Here is a 16,469-nt window from a genome sequence, read left to right as displayed (position 1 = left end):
GCACCTGACTCGGCATGGGGGGGGGGGTCTCGGAATGGGGGAGAGGACACAGGGAGCAGAGTAGCCAGCTCAGCAGGCAAAGGTGGGGTGGGGGTTGCCCATTGAGTTCTAAGGGGATCAGAGGTATTTCCCTCAAGGGACCCTCTTACAGGGAACTTCACAGAAGTAATTAAGAATGCCACATCAGCCGGGCGTGGTGGCGCACGTCCCTGATCCCAGCACCTGGGAGGCAGAGGTAGGAGGACTGCCTTGAGCTCAAGGCCACCCTGAGACTCCATAGTGCATTCCAGGTCAGCCAGGGCTAAAGTGAGACCCTACCTCGGGGAAAAAAAAAAAAAAAAGTCACATCATCTCTTATGTGACTGCCACTTCAAGAAAGAGGTACAGTGAAAGGCATGAGCGTCAGGTAAATTTAATGAGTGCAATCCCGATTGTGATGTTGGAAGCCCTGGGCTCACATCCATTGGGGCAACACTTACACCCCCCAAAGAAACTGGCCCACTTATCCCTTCCTGTTGGACATCTAACTTTTTTTTTTGGAATGAGGGGTTTGGAGGCTCTTGTTGCAGTCTCTGTTGGATTAAATACTAGCCCCGTTAAAGATAAATATCAGAGAATGTATTATTTTGAAGATGAAACCAAAGCACCTAAATTTCACATAACGGTTTTTAGCTAGGGGAGACTCCCCCCCCCCCGCCCCACCACCGCCCCCGCCCCCCAGGAGACCCTGGGCAACATTGGAGACATTTTCCCTTTTCTAATCTGGACCGTGTCTAACTCAAAATGCTGTGGAGATCCCGCTTTCTCGCAACTTCCGCCCTCCTTTCTGACCGTCCTTTTAGCTCCTATCACCCAGTAATGCGCCCCTCACTGGCCCTGGTTCCCGTTGTCTCCTATTCCATGATGAACCCTACAGGGAGGCAACGAAATCTAGACAGTTCCCATCCCCAGTGTGATGGCAGCCTAGGGAAAGACTTGCTGGTCACAGGACCCCCTCTTCAGGGCACCGCAAGTATAAAAACGGACAAGGGCATGCATCCAGAGGACGCTGGAGAAATCTCATATTGCACCTAACTTAAGAGACTTCATTTTCCCCAACGGTGACTCTATTGCACGTCACTGTTTTCCATGTAATATTTTTGTACTTTTCAAAGACTGTTTGGATTTATAGATGAACCAAAAAAAGAAAAAGATCGAACGCATACATTTTCTGACCTCTGGTTCAAACATATGCCCCTTGTACGTAGTAGGAAATCTTTGCATTTCCACCAGAGTGACTGGATGAAAAGCTAAATGGCTGGAAGATAGGACGCAAGTGAAGTCACCACAGGACCGCCCCGGGGTGCCTGGCAGGGCGCGTGGGTCTAGAACTGGCCGCTGAGCACTGCATGGGCCTCCCTTGCTTCCTGGCTGTGCTGGGGAACCTGGCCTCCATCGCTGGGGCTGTTTCGCTGCTTCAGAATGCCTTGCCCTTGTCTCTCCCCAGCGACAGTTGGGCAAGAATATCAAGTTTGGGCAGCGGCCACCCAACGCCATTCCCATGAAGAAGGCGGGCAGCGCCGAGGCCAGCTCAGAGGAGGACTCCTTTCTGACCAGTCCCATGGAAATCGTGACCCAGCAGGACAGCATCCTCTCAGACACAGAGCACAAAGTAAGTCTCCTCCCGGGGAAAGAGTGGTGCCCCTAAGCCAGGGCAAGCTGGGGCCGTGGGCATGGCCATCTGATGACCCTGAAGGCCGAATGGGGCAGGGGTATAAGGTGGGAGAAGCTTTTCGGGTGCATAGATCAGGGTTGGCCGATTCTTTTCAGGCCAGTGGCCTGAGTTTGGGGGTCAACCAGGAAGAGGACATGGGCCCTTCGCACATACTCTTGCCAATGCAGTCAGGATTCAAGTCATGTCCACTTCTAGCAAACCTGACCTGGCTCAGCCACAGGCTGCATGGTCTCCTCTATGCCTTTTAAGGGCATCTTTGCCACTTGTTAAGCATTGACCTTCTTGTGAAGAAACCGAGTGTTACACATCAGCGTCTCCCCAGGACTTAGCTACCTCCTGCTTCATAGCACTTAGTAATTACTTGTCAAATTGGACTAATTTCATGACAGAGAAAGCAGTAAGGGGCCCAGCAAGACAGAACACATCACACAGGCCATCGCAACATCCCCTTGGCATGGACAGAAAATCACATTCCAGGACCTGTCTGTTTAAATTTACCCGTTGACAACACAGAGGAAACACTTTGTATAGATCCTGAATGGAGAGTTCTTGCAGAAGCAGGAGAATTGCCCTTAGACTGCTTTTCAGAAAAAGAAGCAAAAGCCCTACCAAGTCAAGGGTCTAATGAAGGATGGGCTTCAAGTATTTAAAAAAAAAAAAAAAAAAAGAATTTTTTTTTTCGAGGTAGGACCACACTCTAGCCCAGACTGAACCGGAATTCACTATGTAGTCTCAGGCTGGCCTCGAACTCACGGCAATCCTCTACTGAACCAGAATTCACTATGTAGTCTCAGGCTGGCCTTGACCTCATGGCGATCCTCTTAGATCTGCCTCCCAGGTGCCGGGATTAAAGGCGTGCACCATCACGCCTGGCTAAAAATTTTACTTACTTCTTTGCAAATACATGTGTGTGCGTGCACACATGCATATGTACCAGAGTCTCCTGCAGCTTGAAACAATTTCCTGTCCAGCTTTACATGAGGGGCTGGGGAACTTGAGCCCAGGTTGGCAGGCTTTTGCAGGCAAGCACCTTGAACCGCTGAGTCATCTCCTGTATGTCCTTTTTCTTTGTTTTGTTTTGTTTTGGTTTGGTTTGGTTTGGTTTGGTTTTTCGAGGTAGGGTCTCACTCTAGCTCAGGCTGACCTGGAATTCACTATGGAGTCTCAGGGTGGCCTTGAACTCACGGCGATCCTCCTACCTCTGCCTCCCGAGTGCTGGGATTAAAGGCGTGCACCACCATGCCTGGCCCTTATGTCCATTTTAAAAGCACCAAAATGGTAAGGAAAATGCTTTTTCCTTACCAAAAAAAATAAATAAATAAAAATGCTGAGCTGGAGAGATGACTCCACACTTAAGGCGCTTGTCTCCAAACCTAAGAACTGGAGTTCAATTCCCCACTACCCACAGAAATCCAGATGTGTGTGCATCTGGAATTCATTTGCAGTGGCTAGAGACCCTGGCACACCCGTTCTTCCTGTGTGTGTGTGTGTGTGTGTGTGTGTGTGTGTGTGTGTCTTAGAGAGAGAGAGGAAGGAAGGAGAGAGGGAGGGAGGAGAAAAATACTTAAGGGGTTGGAAAGATAGCTCAGCAGTTGAAGGACCTTGCTTGCAAAAACCTGCCAGTCCAGGTTCAATTCCCCAGCACCCACGTGAAGCCAGATGAAAAGTGGCACCCGCATCTGAGATCCCAGGGCCCCTGCGCCACTGGGAGGTGGAGCCAGGAGCATGCAAAGCCCGTGGCCTGGCTAGGCTGGCATCCCTTTGCAGTCTGGGAGTCTGCGTGCAGCGGTAACAGACCTCTTGTCAAACAACGTGGAGCACAGACACTTCGGAGTTGTCCTTTGACCTCCACACGCCAGCCCATGGCACGTGTGCCTGTACACACATGCAAATAAGTAAATAAAAATTTTAAGAAATAAGCATGCTAATCAGCTAATGCTTCAGAAGAATAGTAAGCAGGACTAGCAGTTTTCTGAGGGAAGTAGGGACAAGAAGAGACAGTGAACCTCATTGCCTGCCTCTGCTGGGTGCTGGCCCTAACCTCCCCCCAACACACACACACCGGGCACTCACATATTGACAGCCTTTGGGTGTAGATGGAGCAGGGGCGGGATCCATCCCCTCTGAGGGGTTTAGCAACGCTCTACCGAACCTCTCCAGTGGCAGGCAGAGCAACAGCAATGACTTTCATGCAGAGGAATTTCATAAGGACTGAAGAACATTCTATTACTGCTGACCATCTGAGCGTGAGGTTCTGTGGCCCTGGGGGGAGGAGAGAGGCTTTGTGCAGCATACCTTGTCTTAGGAGCGGGTGCTGCCGAGATGAGCGAGATCTGCCACGGGAGGGACTCCGGTGGTTTACATCCTAATGAGAGGGCATCACACATGGCACAGGTCAACGTCCAGGTGAAGGTAATGGCTTCAAGTCGAGAAAAACGCCGGCTGCACAGAAAACAAAACAGGGTCATGTGAAAGTGAGTGACTGTACCTTTAGATGCGTGCTTGAGAACCGGCTGAGGTATGACAAGGTGGAGAACTGTTTAAGGGGATGAGCCACAACAAAGGCTCAGGTGGGATTGAACTGGTCTTTAAAAAGGACCAGCATTGCCGGGCGTGGTGGCGCACGCCTTTAATCCCAGCACTCAGGAGGCAGAGGTAGGAGGATCGCCGGGAGTTCAAGTGAACCCTGAGACAATGTAGTGAATTCCAGGTCAGCCTGGGCTAGAGTGAGACCCTACCTCAAACAAAACAAAACAAAGAAGTTTGGATGACCTGCTGGGGATGTTCTGAGGTCAGCCTTCCTCTTCCCTTTCCCTCCTGGTCTTTTGCCTGCTGAGCCCAGTCCTTTACGTGTGGCTCTGGAAGGGACTTCTTTTCTTCTCACCCACTGCTTAGCAGGGAGAATTCTCCCAATTAAAATAAAGGGGGGGGGGCATCTGGAGAGATGGCTTAGGTGTTAAGCACTTGCCTGTGAAGCCTAAGGACCCCGGTTTCAGGCTCAATTCTCCAGGACCCATGTAAGCCAGATGCACAAGGGGACGCATGCATCGTTGGTCTGCAGTGGCTGGAGGCCCTGGCGCGTCCATTCTCTCTCTGTCTATCAGCCTCTTTCTCTCTGTGTCTGTCGCTCTCAATTAAGTAAAGGGCTGGAGAGATGGCTTAGCGGTTAGGCGCTTGCCTGTGAAGCCTAAGGACCCAGGTTCGAGGCTCAATTCCCCAGGACCCACGTTAGCCAGATGCACAAGGGGGCGCACACGTCTGGAGTTGGTTTGCAGCAGCTGGAGGCCCTGGTGCTCTCAGTCTTTGTCTCTCTCTCTCTCTCTCTCTCTCTCTCTCTCTCTCTCTCTCTCTTTCTCTGTCTGTCACTCTCAAATAAATAAAAATAAAAATAAACAACAAAAAAAGAATAAAAAAAAAAAAAACAGAAAGCAAGGCCAAAATCTGCAGAGTTGGAGCTGTGTGCGCCACGGTCCTTTCTTTCTTTTCTTTTCTGTTTTTGTTTTTGTTTTTGTTTTTCGAGGTAGGGTCTCACTGTAGTCCAGGCTGACCTGCAATTAACTATGTAGTCTCAGGGTGGCCTCAAACTCACGGAGATCCTCCTACCTCTGCCTCCCGAGGGCTGGAATAAAAGGCGTGCGCCACACAGGGGCTTGAGGCTGGGGGGGTTACCCAAGTGAGAAATGCGCCAGGCTCCGAAAGGAGGACCACGCCCACCTGCGCCTTGTCATCACAGCGCCCACGGTGACCCCTCTGGTCACCGCAGGCCAGCTGCACCCCTCTGTGGAGGAGGGGGTCAGCTCTGCCCAGGCGTGGACAGTAGTTACTTGCCCAGAAGCGTCCCATCCCAGAATTAATGTAAGCGCTCTCCTCATTCTAGTCCGGTGACCCACCGAGTTCTCCCAGTCCTCCGAATCCTCCTGGAACCCGAAGTGCAATGGAGGAGAAGGTAAGAGCATTTAAACTGATTTACTTAGCCTCCTTCCTTTAACTTCCTGTCTCCAAAAGCCAGCTGCTTCCTTTGTGTTAGATGTAGCCTTCATAGGTTAGACTCCTTCGCCATGCAACCAGTGGTAGAGGGTGATGCATCTGTTTCCATGACAATGCAACTGCCAGAAATGAACCATGCCCTGAAAAAAAAAAAAAAGAGCCATATGTCCAGCATGCCTTACAGTCTCCATAAATGCATTGTGTTCCTCTTCAAGACACTGATGATCCGTTGGAAAAGGGATTCAGAATACTTGAAGATACTCGTATTTGAAGGCTGGAGAAATGGTTCAGCAGTTAAACGTGCATGCTGGCAAATCCTGATGACCTGAGTTCAAATCCCCAGGACCCACATAAAAGCCAGCTACACTAAGTGGCACATGCATCAGGAGTTTATTTGCAGTGGCAAGAAGAACTGAGTGTGCCCACACACAGTCTTTCTCTCTCTCAAATAAATGAATAATGTTTAAAAAAAAAAAAACTTACCGGGCATGGTGGCACACACTTTTAATCTCAGCACTCGGGAGTCAGAGGCAGGAGGATCGCTGTGAGTTTGAGATCAGCTTGGAACTACACAGAAAGAGAATTACAGGTCAGCCTGGGCTAGAATGAGGTCCTCCCTTAAAAAAAATAAATTAATTTAAAAAAAAGATATGCAAGTCTTTTATGTAGGGATGTGAGATTAAAAAGAGAAAAACTTTTGTCTCCTTTCTCTACTTCTGCATACCTATTTTTAAGGCTTTAAGTTTTTCTTTTTTTTTTTTTTTTTGGTTTTCTGAGGTAGAGTCTCACTCTAGCCCAGGCTGACCTGGAGTTCACTATGTAGTCTCAGGGTGACCTCAAACTCACAGAGATCCTCCTACCTCTGCCTCCCGAGTGCTGAGATTAAAGGCATGCGCCACCATGCCCAGCTTTATTTTTATTTTTTTATTTGCAAGCAGAGAGAGAAAGAGAGAATGAGTGTGCCAGGGCCCCCAGCCTCTGCCAGCAAACTCCAGACACGTGCACCACCTTGTGCATCTAGCTTTATATGGGGCCTGGAGAATAAAACCTCGGTGATTAGGCTTTGCAGGCAAGCACCTGGACCACTGCACACCTGCCCAGCTGCTATTTTTAAGCTTCTACTGTCCCTTGTAGACCTGGGACTTCACCTGCAGTCTGAGGACTGCAGACCCTTCTCTCTGGGCATGTCTCCTGTGGGAGCGAGGCCACCAGTGAGGACCCGCCCCTGTACATGGGACAGGGCTTCTCCGGAGGTCTGGCAGGTGCGACAGTGCCCTGTGAGGAGGCTGGCTGAGGACAGCGCTTGCACCCAGGGATTAGACCCAGCTGGGAAGATAAAAGCACAGTTTGGCATTTAAAACTCAGCTGCGGTTCTATGGAAAGGATAAAAGCATTTATTTCACTATAAGCATGTTCACAGATTTGAGAGTTTCATTAAATGCACCATTGCTTTAAAAAAAAAAAAAAAACTCAGCTTCCGGGGTGGTAGCGACAGTGGTGGTGGTGGTGGTGGAGTTGGGAAATAAATAGACAAAAATAAATGAATAAAACTCAGCTTTGAGAGCTGGAGAGATGGCTTAGTGGTTAAGGCATTTGCCTGTGAAGCCTTAGGACCCAGGTTCAATTCCCCAGGACCCATGTTAAGCCATATGCGCAAGGTGGTGCACACACCTAGAGTTTGTTTGCAGTGGCTAGAGGCCCTGGTGTTCCCATTCTCTCTCTATCTGCCTCTCTCAAATAAATTAATAAAAATTAAATATTTTGAAAAATGAAAATAAATCTCAACTCCAGGAGCTCCTCCTCACTTCAGTCTGTCACTTTGCTCTGCCATTCTTTTTGTTTTGTTTTTTGATTTTTTTTTTTGCTGTTTTGAGGCAAGTGCTGTAACCACTAAGCCATCTCTCCAGCCCACTTTTTTTTTTTTTTTTTTCGAGGTAGGGTTTCACTCTAGCCCAGGCTGACCTGGAATTCACCATGTAGTCTCAGGGTGGCCTTGAACTCACGGCGATCCTCCCGCCTCTGCCTCCCGAGTGCTGGGATTAAAGGTGCTCCGTCATTCTTCACTCGTTCTCAGGAGATGGAAATAAATACCCAATTCATCTCCTCTCAACAATGGCTACAAATTTGGTACCTACTATAAAAGTAACCATAATAAAAGCTGTAATGTGGAAGGCTAGAAATGTTTTTATTCTGTTTCTTAATTCAGAAAAGTTTATGTACTAAGCATTTTTGCTGATTGCAATGTTGTGCTAGCTTGGTCTTTTTATATTTGTGCATAGATATGGGAGGCAATTGCAAAATTCAAGGCTTTCGCATGCAAACTTCATCCAACCTACAATCACAGTGCAAACACAGTCCAGGAACCTGGCCCTGGGCAGGCCTTGTGCGTGCTGAGCTGCTGGCTCTGGCGGATCGTGCTGTGAGCGCCCCCTGCTGCCCATTGCGAGATATACCAGGAGTCCTTTCCTCACTGCTTATTTTCAATTCTAACCAGCGGCAGGTGTGACATCTTAGGATCACTCAATGTGACCTCTGACTCGTGCTGCTCCACAGCTGCTCTGAATTCTAAATAGGTGCAATCAATCTGAGGCTATGGAATTTTAATTTCTTTAATTAAAAAGAAGCCTAGCCGGGCGTGGTGGCGCACGCCTTTAATCCCAGCACTTGGGAGGCAGAAGTAGGAGGATTGCCGTGAGTTTAAGGCTAACTTCAGACTACACATTGAATTCTAGGTCAGCCTGGGCTAGAGTGAGACCCTACCTCGAAAAAAAAAGTGGGCTGGAGAGATGGCTTAGTGGTTACAGCATTTGCCTCTGAAGCCTAAGGACCCAGGTTCAATTCTCCAGGTCTCATGTAAGCCAAATGCACATGGTGGTACATGCCTCTGGAGTTCATTTGCAGTGGTTAGAGGCCTGGGCGCACCCACTATCATTCTCTCTCTCTCTTCTGCCACTCCCACTCTCCATCTCTAATAAATAAATAAATAAAAGCAGAAACAGAAAATTTCATGTAGTCCAGGCTGGCCTCAAACTCACTATGTAGCAGAAGCTGGCTTTGAACTCCTGTTCCTTCCCTAACCCGCCCCTACAAATACTAGTATTACAGGTGTGGCCTTGATGCTCGTTTGGATTTAGCCTTAGTGATTGCACCCCCATTCCAAAACTGTGGGCAGTTCAACAGTTGATTCTCTAAGAAATGACACCTGATCCTGGGGCATTTTTTTCCCATTTGTTTGGGTGGTTTTGCTTGTTTGTTTTCACAAGAGTTTTTTGGGTTTTGTTATTGTTGTTGTTTCTCACTGTAACTCGGAGCTGACCTGGAATTCACTATGGAATCTCAGGGTGGCTTCAAACTCACAGTGCAATGCTAGTGATGGGGAGGTAATATAATGGAGAATGGAATTTCAAAGGGGAAAGTGGGGTGGGAAGGGAATTACCATGGGATATATTTTTTTATAATCATGGAAAATGCTAATAAAATTTTTTAAAAAAGAAAAGAAAAGAAAAAAAAAACTCACAGCGATTCTCCTACCTCTGCCTCCCAAGTGCTGGGATTAAATTAAAGGTGTGCACCACCATGCCCAGCTAAGAGTTGTTTTTTTAATGTTCTCTCTTTTTTTTTTTTACTATTTTATTTTTATTAATTTATTGATTTATTTATTTGACAGAGAAAGAGGGAGAGAGAGAGAATGGGTATGTCAGGGCCTGCAGCCACTGCAAATGAACTCCAGACGCATGTGCCCCCTTGTGCAGCTGGCTTACACGGGTCCTGGGGAATCAAACCTGGGTCCTTCGGCTTTGCAGGCAGATGCCTTAACTGCCAAGCCATCCCTCCAGCCCTGGGTTGTTTTTTTTTTTTAAGTTTATTTATTTATTTGAGAGAGAGAGAATGAGCACGCCAGAACTTCCAGCCACTGCAAACAAGCTCCAGACACATGTGACCCCCTTGTGCATCTGGTTTACGTGGGTACTGGGGAATCAAACTTGGATCCTTAGGTTTCGCAGGTAAATGCCTTAACTGCTAAGCTATCTCTCCAGCCAAAGAGTTGTTTTTCTTTTAATTTTTTGGTACCCTGTGACTGTGAATGAGTATGACAGGACACTTATTTGAATTTTGAGGCGGGGTCTCACTATGTATCCCAGGTTGGCCTTGAACTGGCATGATGTTGATATTTTCACAAAGGAAACAAAACCTCTCCCCGCATCGCCCAGCTCCAGAAGGCAGAGCCTGTGCTTTCAACACCGAGTACGCTGGCCCTGCTCTTTCTCCCCGGCCTCAATTCTAAAGTAGCGGGGTTGGGCGTGGCTCCAGGGAAGTCTCCCCATCCTAATCCCCCTGCCTGCCCGACAGGGTTAGCCAGCCCCAAGGCCTGTGGATCTCGGACCATGCCCACAGTCATACCCTCCTCTGCTCAGGTGCTGAAAGTTGGGTGGGAAAGCTCCCCCCCGGGGAAGGAAGCTCCCCCCCCAACCCCCGGGGGGGAGTTTCTTGCCCAGCCTCTCTGCCCAGAGATGGTCAACTATGAGTTTGACACAAATTCTCTGGTGTGGCTGGGCCTAAGTAGCATCACTGGCATCTTCTGAAGACGCCCTGGATTTCCAGCCGCCTGGTTGACCGGGCTTTCTCCCCGGACGCAGTGGATGTCCTACACCCAAACACTAGCATTGGCTGCATCCTGTTGGACAGACTGTTCCTCTTTGAAGTGTTCAGGGTGTTTGACCCCAGCACGGGAGTGACAACGGCCACGTGCTCTGGGGCACACTGGAAAAGGGCCTTGAGACATACAATTGCGCCATGCTACAACACGGAGGTAGTGTCGCTTCACAGATGCACAATTCCCTGCTGTTGCAAAGTTATTTTGTTTTCTTTTTTTAATTTATTTATTTGAGAGCAATAGACAGAGAGAGAGAGAATGGGCGCGCCAGGGCCTCCAGCCACTGCAAACGAACTCCAGACGCGTGCGCCCCCTTGTGCATCTGGCTAACGTGGGACCTGGGGAACCGAGCCTCGAACCGGGGTCCTTAGGCTTCACAGGCAAGCGCTTAACCACTAAGCCATCTCTCCAGCCCTTGGTTGTTTTTTTTTGTTTTTTGTTTTTTGGGGTTTTTTTGCTGATGTTCGTTTGCTTTTTTTGCTTGGTTGTTTCTGTTTGATTGGTTGGTTGGGGGGAGGGGAGTTCAACTTTTTTTTTAGAAAGAGTGAGCAAGAGAGAGAGAATTGGTACGCCAGGGCCTCAACCACTGAAATCGAACTCCAGACGCTTGCGCCACCTAGTGGGCATGTGCCACCTTGTGCCCGTCTCACCTTTGTGCATGTGGCTTACGTGGGATCTGGAGAGTCAAACATGGGTCCTTAGACTTCGCAGGCAAGCGCCTTAACCACTAAACCATCTCTCCAGCCCAGCTGGTTGGTTATTTAACGAGTCAGGGTCTTACCCCAGCCCAAGCTGACCCTGAACTCACTCTGTAGCCCCGTGTTGGCCTCAAACTCACGGCGATCCTCCCACCTCAGGCCCCCCAAGCGCTGGAGCGAAAGGCACACACCACCACGCCCAGCTTGCGCCGGCAAAGTCTTTAACATGAGCTTAAAGAAGCATTCCCTTCGCTGCTTCTACGCCAGCCTTACCCCTTCATCTCTCACCTGGGCCTCGCCATCTGTAAGCCGGCCTTCCTACACCTGCTGCCCGCGTGGGTCAGCTTTCTAGTCCTAGGGGGGCTGGCCGAGGGAGGAGTGGCGGAATTGTTCAAGGACCATAAGTCAAATTCCCAGGCATCTGGCCGTCCTGACAGGATCTAAGCAGGAGGCGACAGAGGCACCAAGGAGAGATGATGTGCCTGTGGCCTGATGCTTTAAGAGCAAGCCACGCCGGTGGGGGATGGATGGGGGGTAACATGCGTGCAGAAGATAAAGGCTGACGCAGGACGGGAGGGGACAGCAGACATCCCCTACATGGGCGTGCACACACGTGGGCCTCTGCACGTATTTCACTGTAAGCGTTCTCTGGCCTTTCTCTGCTCCTCCTCATCCCCTGCGGGCAAAGGAAATCCCTATCTTCCTCTCCCCCTGGTATCCAGGTGGAAACCAGGTATGATGTTTAGATTTACATGTTGTGAACTGGCTTCAACTCACATGAAAGCTTGTCCGATGACAAAAAAAAAAAATAAAGTTCATGGGCTGGAGAGATGGCTTGGTGGTTAAGTCATTTTCCTGTGATGCCTAAGGTCCCAGGTTCAAATCCCTAGGACCCATGTAAGCCAGATTCATACAGTGGCACATACATCTAGAGTTTGTATGCAGTGGCTAGAGGCCCTGGTGCACCCATTATCTCTCTCTCTCTCTCTCCATACACACACACACACACATATATATATACACCTCTTTCTCTCTCAAATAAATAAATAAAAATAAAATTTGAAAAACAAATAAATAATTTGCATGTCCTTAGCATAGAGATGTTTGTTTTATTGTTCCTTCATTTAACCAACAAATGAATATGGAGCACTTAACCAAATGAGATTTGCTACTTAGGCATAAAAGGTACTGTGGTAGTTTGAAGGTGGTAGTTTAAATATATGGCCCCATTAAAATTATTCATAATTTAAAAATAATAAAATATAATATAATAAACATAATATAATAATAAAATAACAAATAATAAAATTATTCATAATAACATAATTGAAATGAATTATTCAAATTCCTTAAAATTGGGCTTGCAACATGAACCCCTAGCAGGCAGATCCCTTCCTGTTTGTGTTGGGGGGTGGGGGGGCACTGTGGGAAAATCTTGAAGATCAGCCCTAAAGTGTTTGGGGGCAGATCTTCACTCCAGCTCAAAGGTATGTTCAGAGCAGTTTGAGCTCTGGCTGTTCGAGTTTTGGGGTGCTATCTGTTGGTGGTTTTTCTCTGGATCTATCAAAGAGAGCCAGTGTCTTCTTCCACTGGTGGAGCTTCCCCTGGATCTGTAAGCCTGAAATAAACCCCTTCCTCCCATAGACTCCATAAACTGTGTCTGGTTGGATGTTTGTCCCAGCAACCAGACACTGACTGCAGCGGGGACTTGCACAGGTGCTGGGAAGATGGCTTAGCAGTTAAAGGCACTTGCTTGCGAAGCCTATTGGCCCAGGATTCAATTCCCAAGCCACCCACGTATGCTGGATACACAATGTGGCACTAACACCTGGCATTCATTTGCAGTGGCAAGAGGCCCTGGTGTGTGTGCACGTGCATGCATGCGCACGCACGCACACACATACACAAACACACAATTTTTTTTTTTTATAAAGGGACTTACCAGGTGTGGTGGCACATGCCTCTAGTCCCAGCACTCGGGAGGCTGAGGAAGGAGGATTGCCTGGGCTACAAAGTTAAGTTCCAGATAAGCCTGGATGAGAGTGAGACTGTATCTCAAAAAAGACTCAAAAAAATGGGCTGGAGAGTTGGCATAGCAGTTAAGGTGCATGCCTGTGAAGCCTAAGGACCCAGGTTCGATTCTCCAGGTCCCACATAAGCCAGATGCACATGATGGCACATGCGTCTGGAGTTTGTTTACAGTAGCTAGAGGCCCTGGTGTGCCCATTCTCCCCCCCCCACCAAGTCTTTAATAAATAAATAAAAATAAAATCTTTATTAAAAAGACTCAAAAAGGAGGAAGGAGACTCATACACTGTTGGAAAAGACACCTCCTCTTCCTTGAAGGGACTAAAGTCCTGCGTAGGAGCCATGTCTGAGCAGCAAGGAGTTTCCAGCACAGAGATGATCCACGGGGAGGTCGGCAAACTGATCATTTTAGGTTCAGTGACGGAAGGCTGCATCTTCATGACCGTCCTTTGTGCCGCCCTCCCTTGTAGCCCAGAAACAGTCAAGACAATGGGCATGGCTGTGGGCCAGTGAGTCTGTTTATCAAAACAGGCTGTACATAAGTCTGTGCTCCCCTCGCACACTCTGCTTATTTTCTCTAGGCCCTAGCATTGCCAGTAGGAGTCTTAGCCCTGGAAAGCCTGAATGACTTAGAGAATTCAAGCAGCCATTGGTAGAACAAATAATCAATATCTTGTCTTTGGGGATGGAGAGATGGCTTAGTGGTTAAGCGCTTGCCTGTGAAGCCTAAGGACCCCAGTTCGAGGCTCGATTCCCCAGGACCCACATTAACCAGATGCACAAGGGGGCGCACGCATCTGGAATTCGTTTGCAGTGGCTGGAGGCCCTGGTGTGCCCATTCTCTCTCTACCTCTTTCTCTTTCTGTCGCTTTCAAGTAAATAAAAAATAAACAAAAAAGTTTAAAAATATATCTTGTCTTTGGGTTCCAAAGCCTGGGCTCATACCATTATACTGATGAGCACTTCTGCTCCCCAGCATTCCCTGGGCCAAGCTGGTCCGACACAGAATGGAACAAGGAGCTAGCCGGGTGGGATTCCCGGCAGGTGGCTTTCTGATCGATAGTAACTCATATATCTTAACCTACACTCTAGGTCGCTCCAGCGAAACCTTCTCGGCCAAAAAGGCACTTCTCTTCGGCTGGCACCATTGAGAGCGTCAACCTCGATGCCATCCCCCGAGCCATCGCTCGTCTGGACAACAGTGCTGCCAAGCACAAACTGTCAGTTAAGCCAAAAAACCAGAGGGTATCAAAGAAGCACAGGCGGCTTGGCCAGGTGCGTAGAGCTGGCCTTAGCAGACCAGGCTGGTGCTCTTGCCCGCTGGCCACTCATTTTACCCAAGGGTTGTGGATTCATGGGGAGTCCTCCATCTCTCCCCATGGGGACCTGAGGTTACACTCACATATAAGGGTCAGCTGGTCAGCTCAACCTTCCGTGGCACAAGGCTGGTAGACCTCAGAGGAGGGAGCCTCGGGTGGGCATGGGTCGCTAGGGACCTGTTTGCTTGGTGGCAGAACAGCAGGCCAGGTCTCTTCTGCTGTGGCTTAGCCAAGGGCCTTCAGTCTGATTAGGCTGCACTTCCGAGTCATGGGCTCCAGGGGCATTCGTGAAGTCCAAGTTTCTTTTCTTAATTAGTTTTTTGTTTATTTTTATTTATTTATTTATTTGAGAGTGACAGACACAGAAAGAGAGAGAGAGACAGAAAGAGAGAGATGTGCATCTGGCTTACGTGGGTCCTGGTGAATCAAGCCTCAAACTGGGGTCCTTAGACTTCACAGGCAAGTGCCTAACTGCTAAGCTATCTCTCCAGCTCCCCCCCCCCCACAAATCTCTTTTCTTGCTCGTCTTTTTAGTGTTGAATTATTAATATTATTATTATTGGTTTTTTGAGGTAGAGTCTTGCTCCAGCCCAGGCTGACCTGGAATCCACTATGTAGTCTCAGGGTGGCCTCAAACTCATGGTGATCCTCCTACCTCTGCCTCCTGAGTGCTGGGATTAAAGGCATGCACCAGCACACCCAGTAATGCTGGATTTTTTAAAATTTTCCTATTGTTAATTCATATTAAGAAAATGGAGGGCTGGAGATATGGCTGAATGGTTAAGATGCTTGCCTGTGAAGCCCAAGAACGCATGTATGAATTGTCCAGGTCCCATATAGCCAGGGATGCAGTGGCATAAGCATGCAATGTCACACATGCACACAAGGGGGCGCACGTATCTGGAGTTCATTCACAGGGGCTTAAAAGCCCTGGAGCACCCATTCTTGCTCTCAAAAAATAAGAAAGAAAGAGGATTTAGAAATGATAAACAAAGGGAAGGGCTAGGAAAGGCAAAACAGATAAATATCTTTCCCCCATTCCCACATGTAACTCTTGCTTTGTGTGACCAAGACTTGAGTTTACCTATGAGGAATATGTTCCAAGAACCAAGTAGATACCCTATATGTACTGGTTTTCCTACACATAAGTACTTATGGTAAAGTTTAATTTATAAACTAGGCATAGCAAGCGATTAACAACAATAATAGAATACAATATTCATAACATACTGTAATAACCGTTATTGAGAAACACATGAATTGCTTCTGGAAATTTAATATTTGGTTGCCCTCGGGTAACTGGAACTATAGAAAGCAAAACACTGGATGGGGGGAGGAGCATTGCTTTCCTTATTGCTGTTGACAAAATATCTGACAGATAGAACTAAAGAAAGGAAGGGTTGGTTTTGGCTCACAGTTTGAGGACACAGTCCATCAGGCAGGGAAATCATGAGTGAGGCAGCTGGTCCACCACCACAGTCAGTCACTCTGAGTCCACCACGACAGCTGATCACATTGAGTCCATCCTGGGTCATCGTAGGTCACATTGAGTCTATCCTGGGTCATCGTAGGTCACACTGAGTCCATCCTGGGTCATCGTAGGTCAGGTTGAGTCCATCCTGGGTCATCATAGGTCACGTTGAGTTCATCCTGGGTCATCATAGGTCACATTGATTGAGCCCGTCACATTGATTGAGCCCATCCTAGGTCATCATAGCTCACGTTGAGTCCATCCTGGGTCATCGTAGGTCACACTGAGTCCATCCTGGGTCATTGTAGGTCACGTTGAGTCCATCCTGGGTCATCATAGGTCACATTGATTGAGCCCATCCTAGGTCATCATAGGTCACGTTGAGTCCATCCTGGGTCATCATAGGTCACATTGATTGAGCCCATCCTAGGTCATCATAGCTCACTTTGAGTCCATCCTGGGTCATCGTAGGTCACACTGAGTCCATCCTGGGTCATTGTAGGTCACGTTGAGTCCATCCTGGGTCATCATAGGTCACATTGAGTTCATCCTGGGTCATCGTAGGTCACATGGAGTCCATCCTGGGTCATCATAGGTC

The 16,469-nt window shown here is 48.3% G+C and overlaps 1 protein-coding gene across 3 annotated transcripts in view; it reads left to right on the top strand.

Moving 5' to 3' along the window:
• Cracd (capping protein inhibiting regulator of actin dynamics) overlaps positions 1-16,469 on the top strand; it is a 138,221-nt gene that overhangs the window by 103,026 nt on the left and 18,726 nt on the right. For all 3 annotated transcript variants that reach the window (XM_045161537.1, XM_045161536.1, XM_045161534.1), the window contains 3 exons: positions 1,487-1,651; positions 5,592-5,660; positions 14,174-14,356. In XM_045161537.1, coding sequence (XP_045017472.1) covers positions 1,487-1,651; positions 5,592-5,660; positions 14,174-14,356 — 417 coding nt within the window. The remainder of the gene's footprint in view (positions 1-1,486; positions 1,652-5,591; positions 5,661-14,173; positions 14,357-16,469) is intronic.

The sequence above is a fragment of the Jaculus jaculus genome, chromosome 11, assembly GCF_020740685.1.
Source record: "Jaculus jaculus isolate mJacJac1 chromosome 11, mJacJac1.mat.Y.cur, whole genome shotgun sequence".
Classification (NCBI taxonomy): Eukaryota; Metazoa; Chordata; class Mammalia; order Rodentia; family Dipodidae; genus Jaculus; species Jaculus jaculus.
The sequence above is the reverse complement of the archived record's forward strand: the minus strand, read 5'-3'. Positions and strand labels throughout refer to the sequence as shown.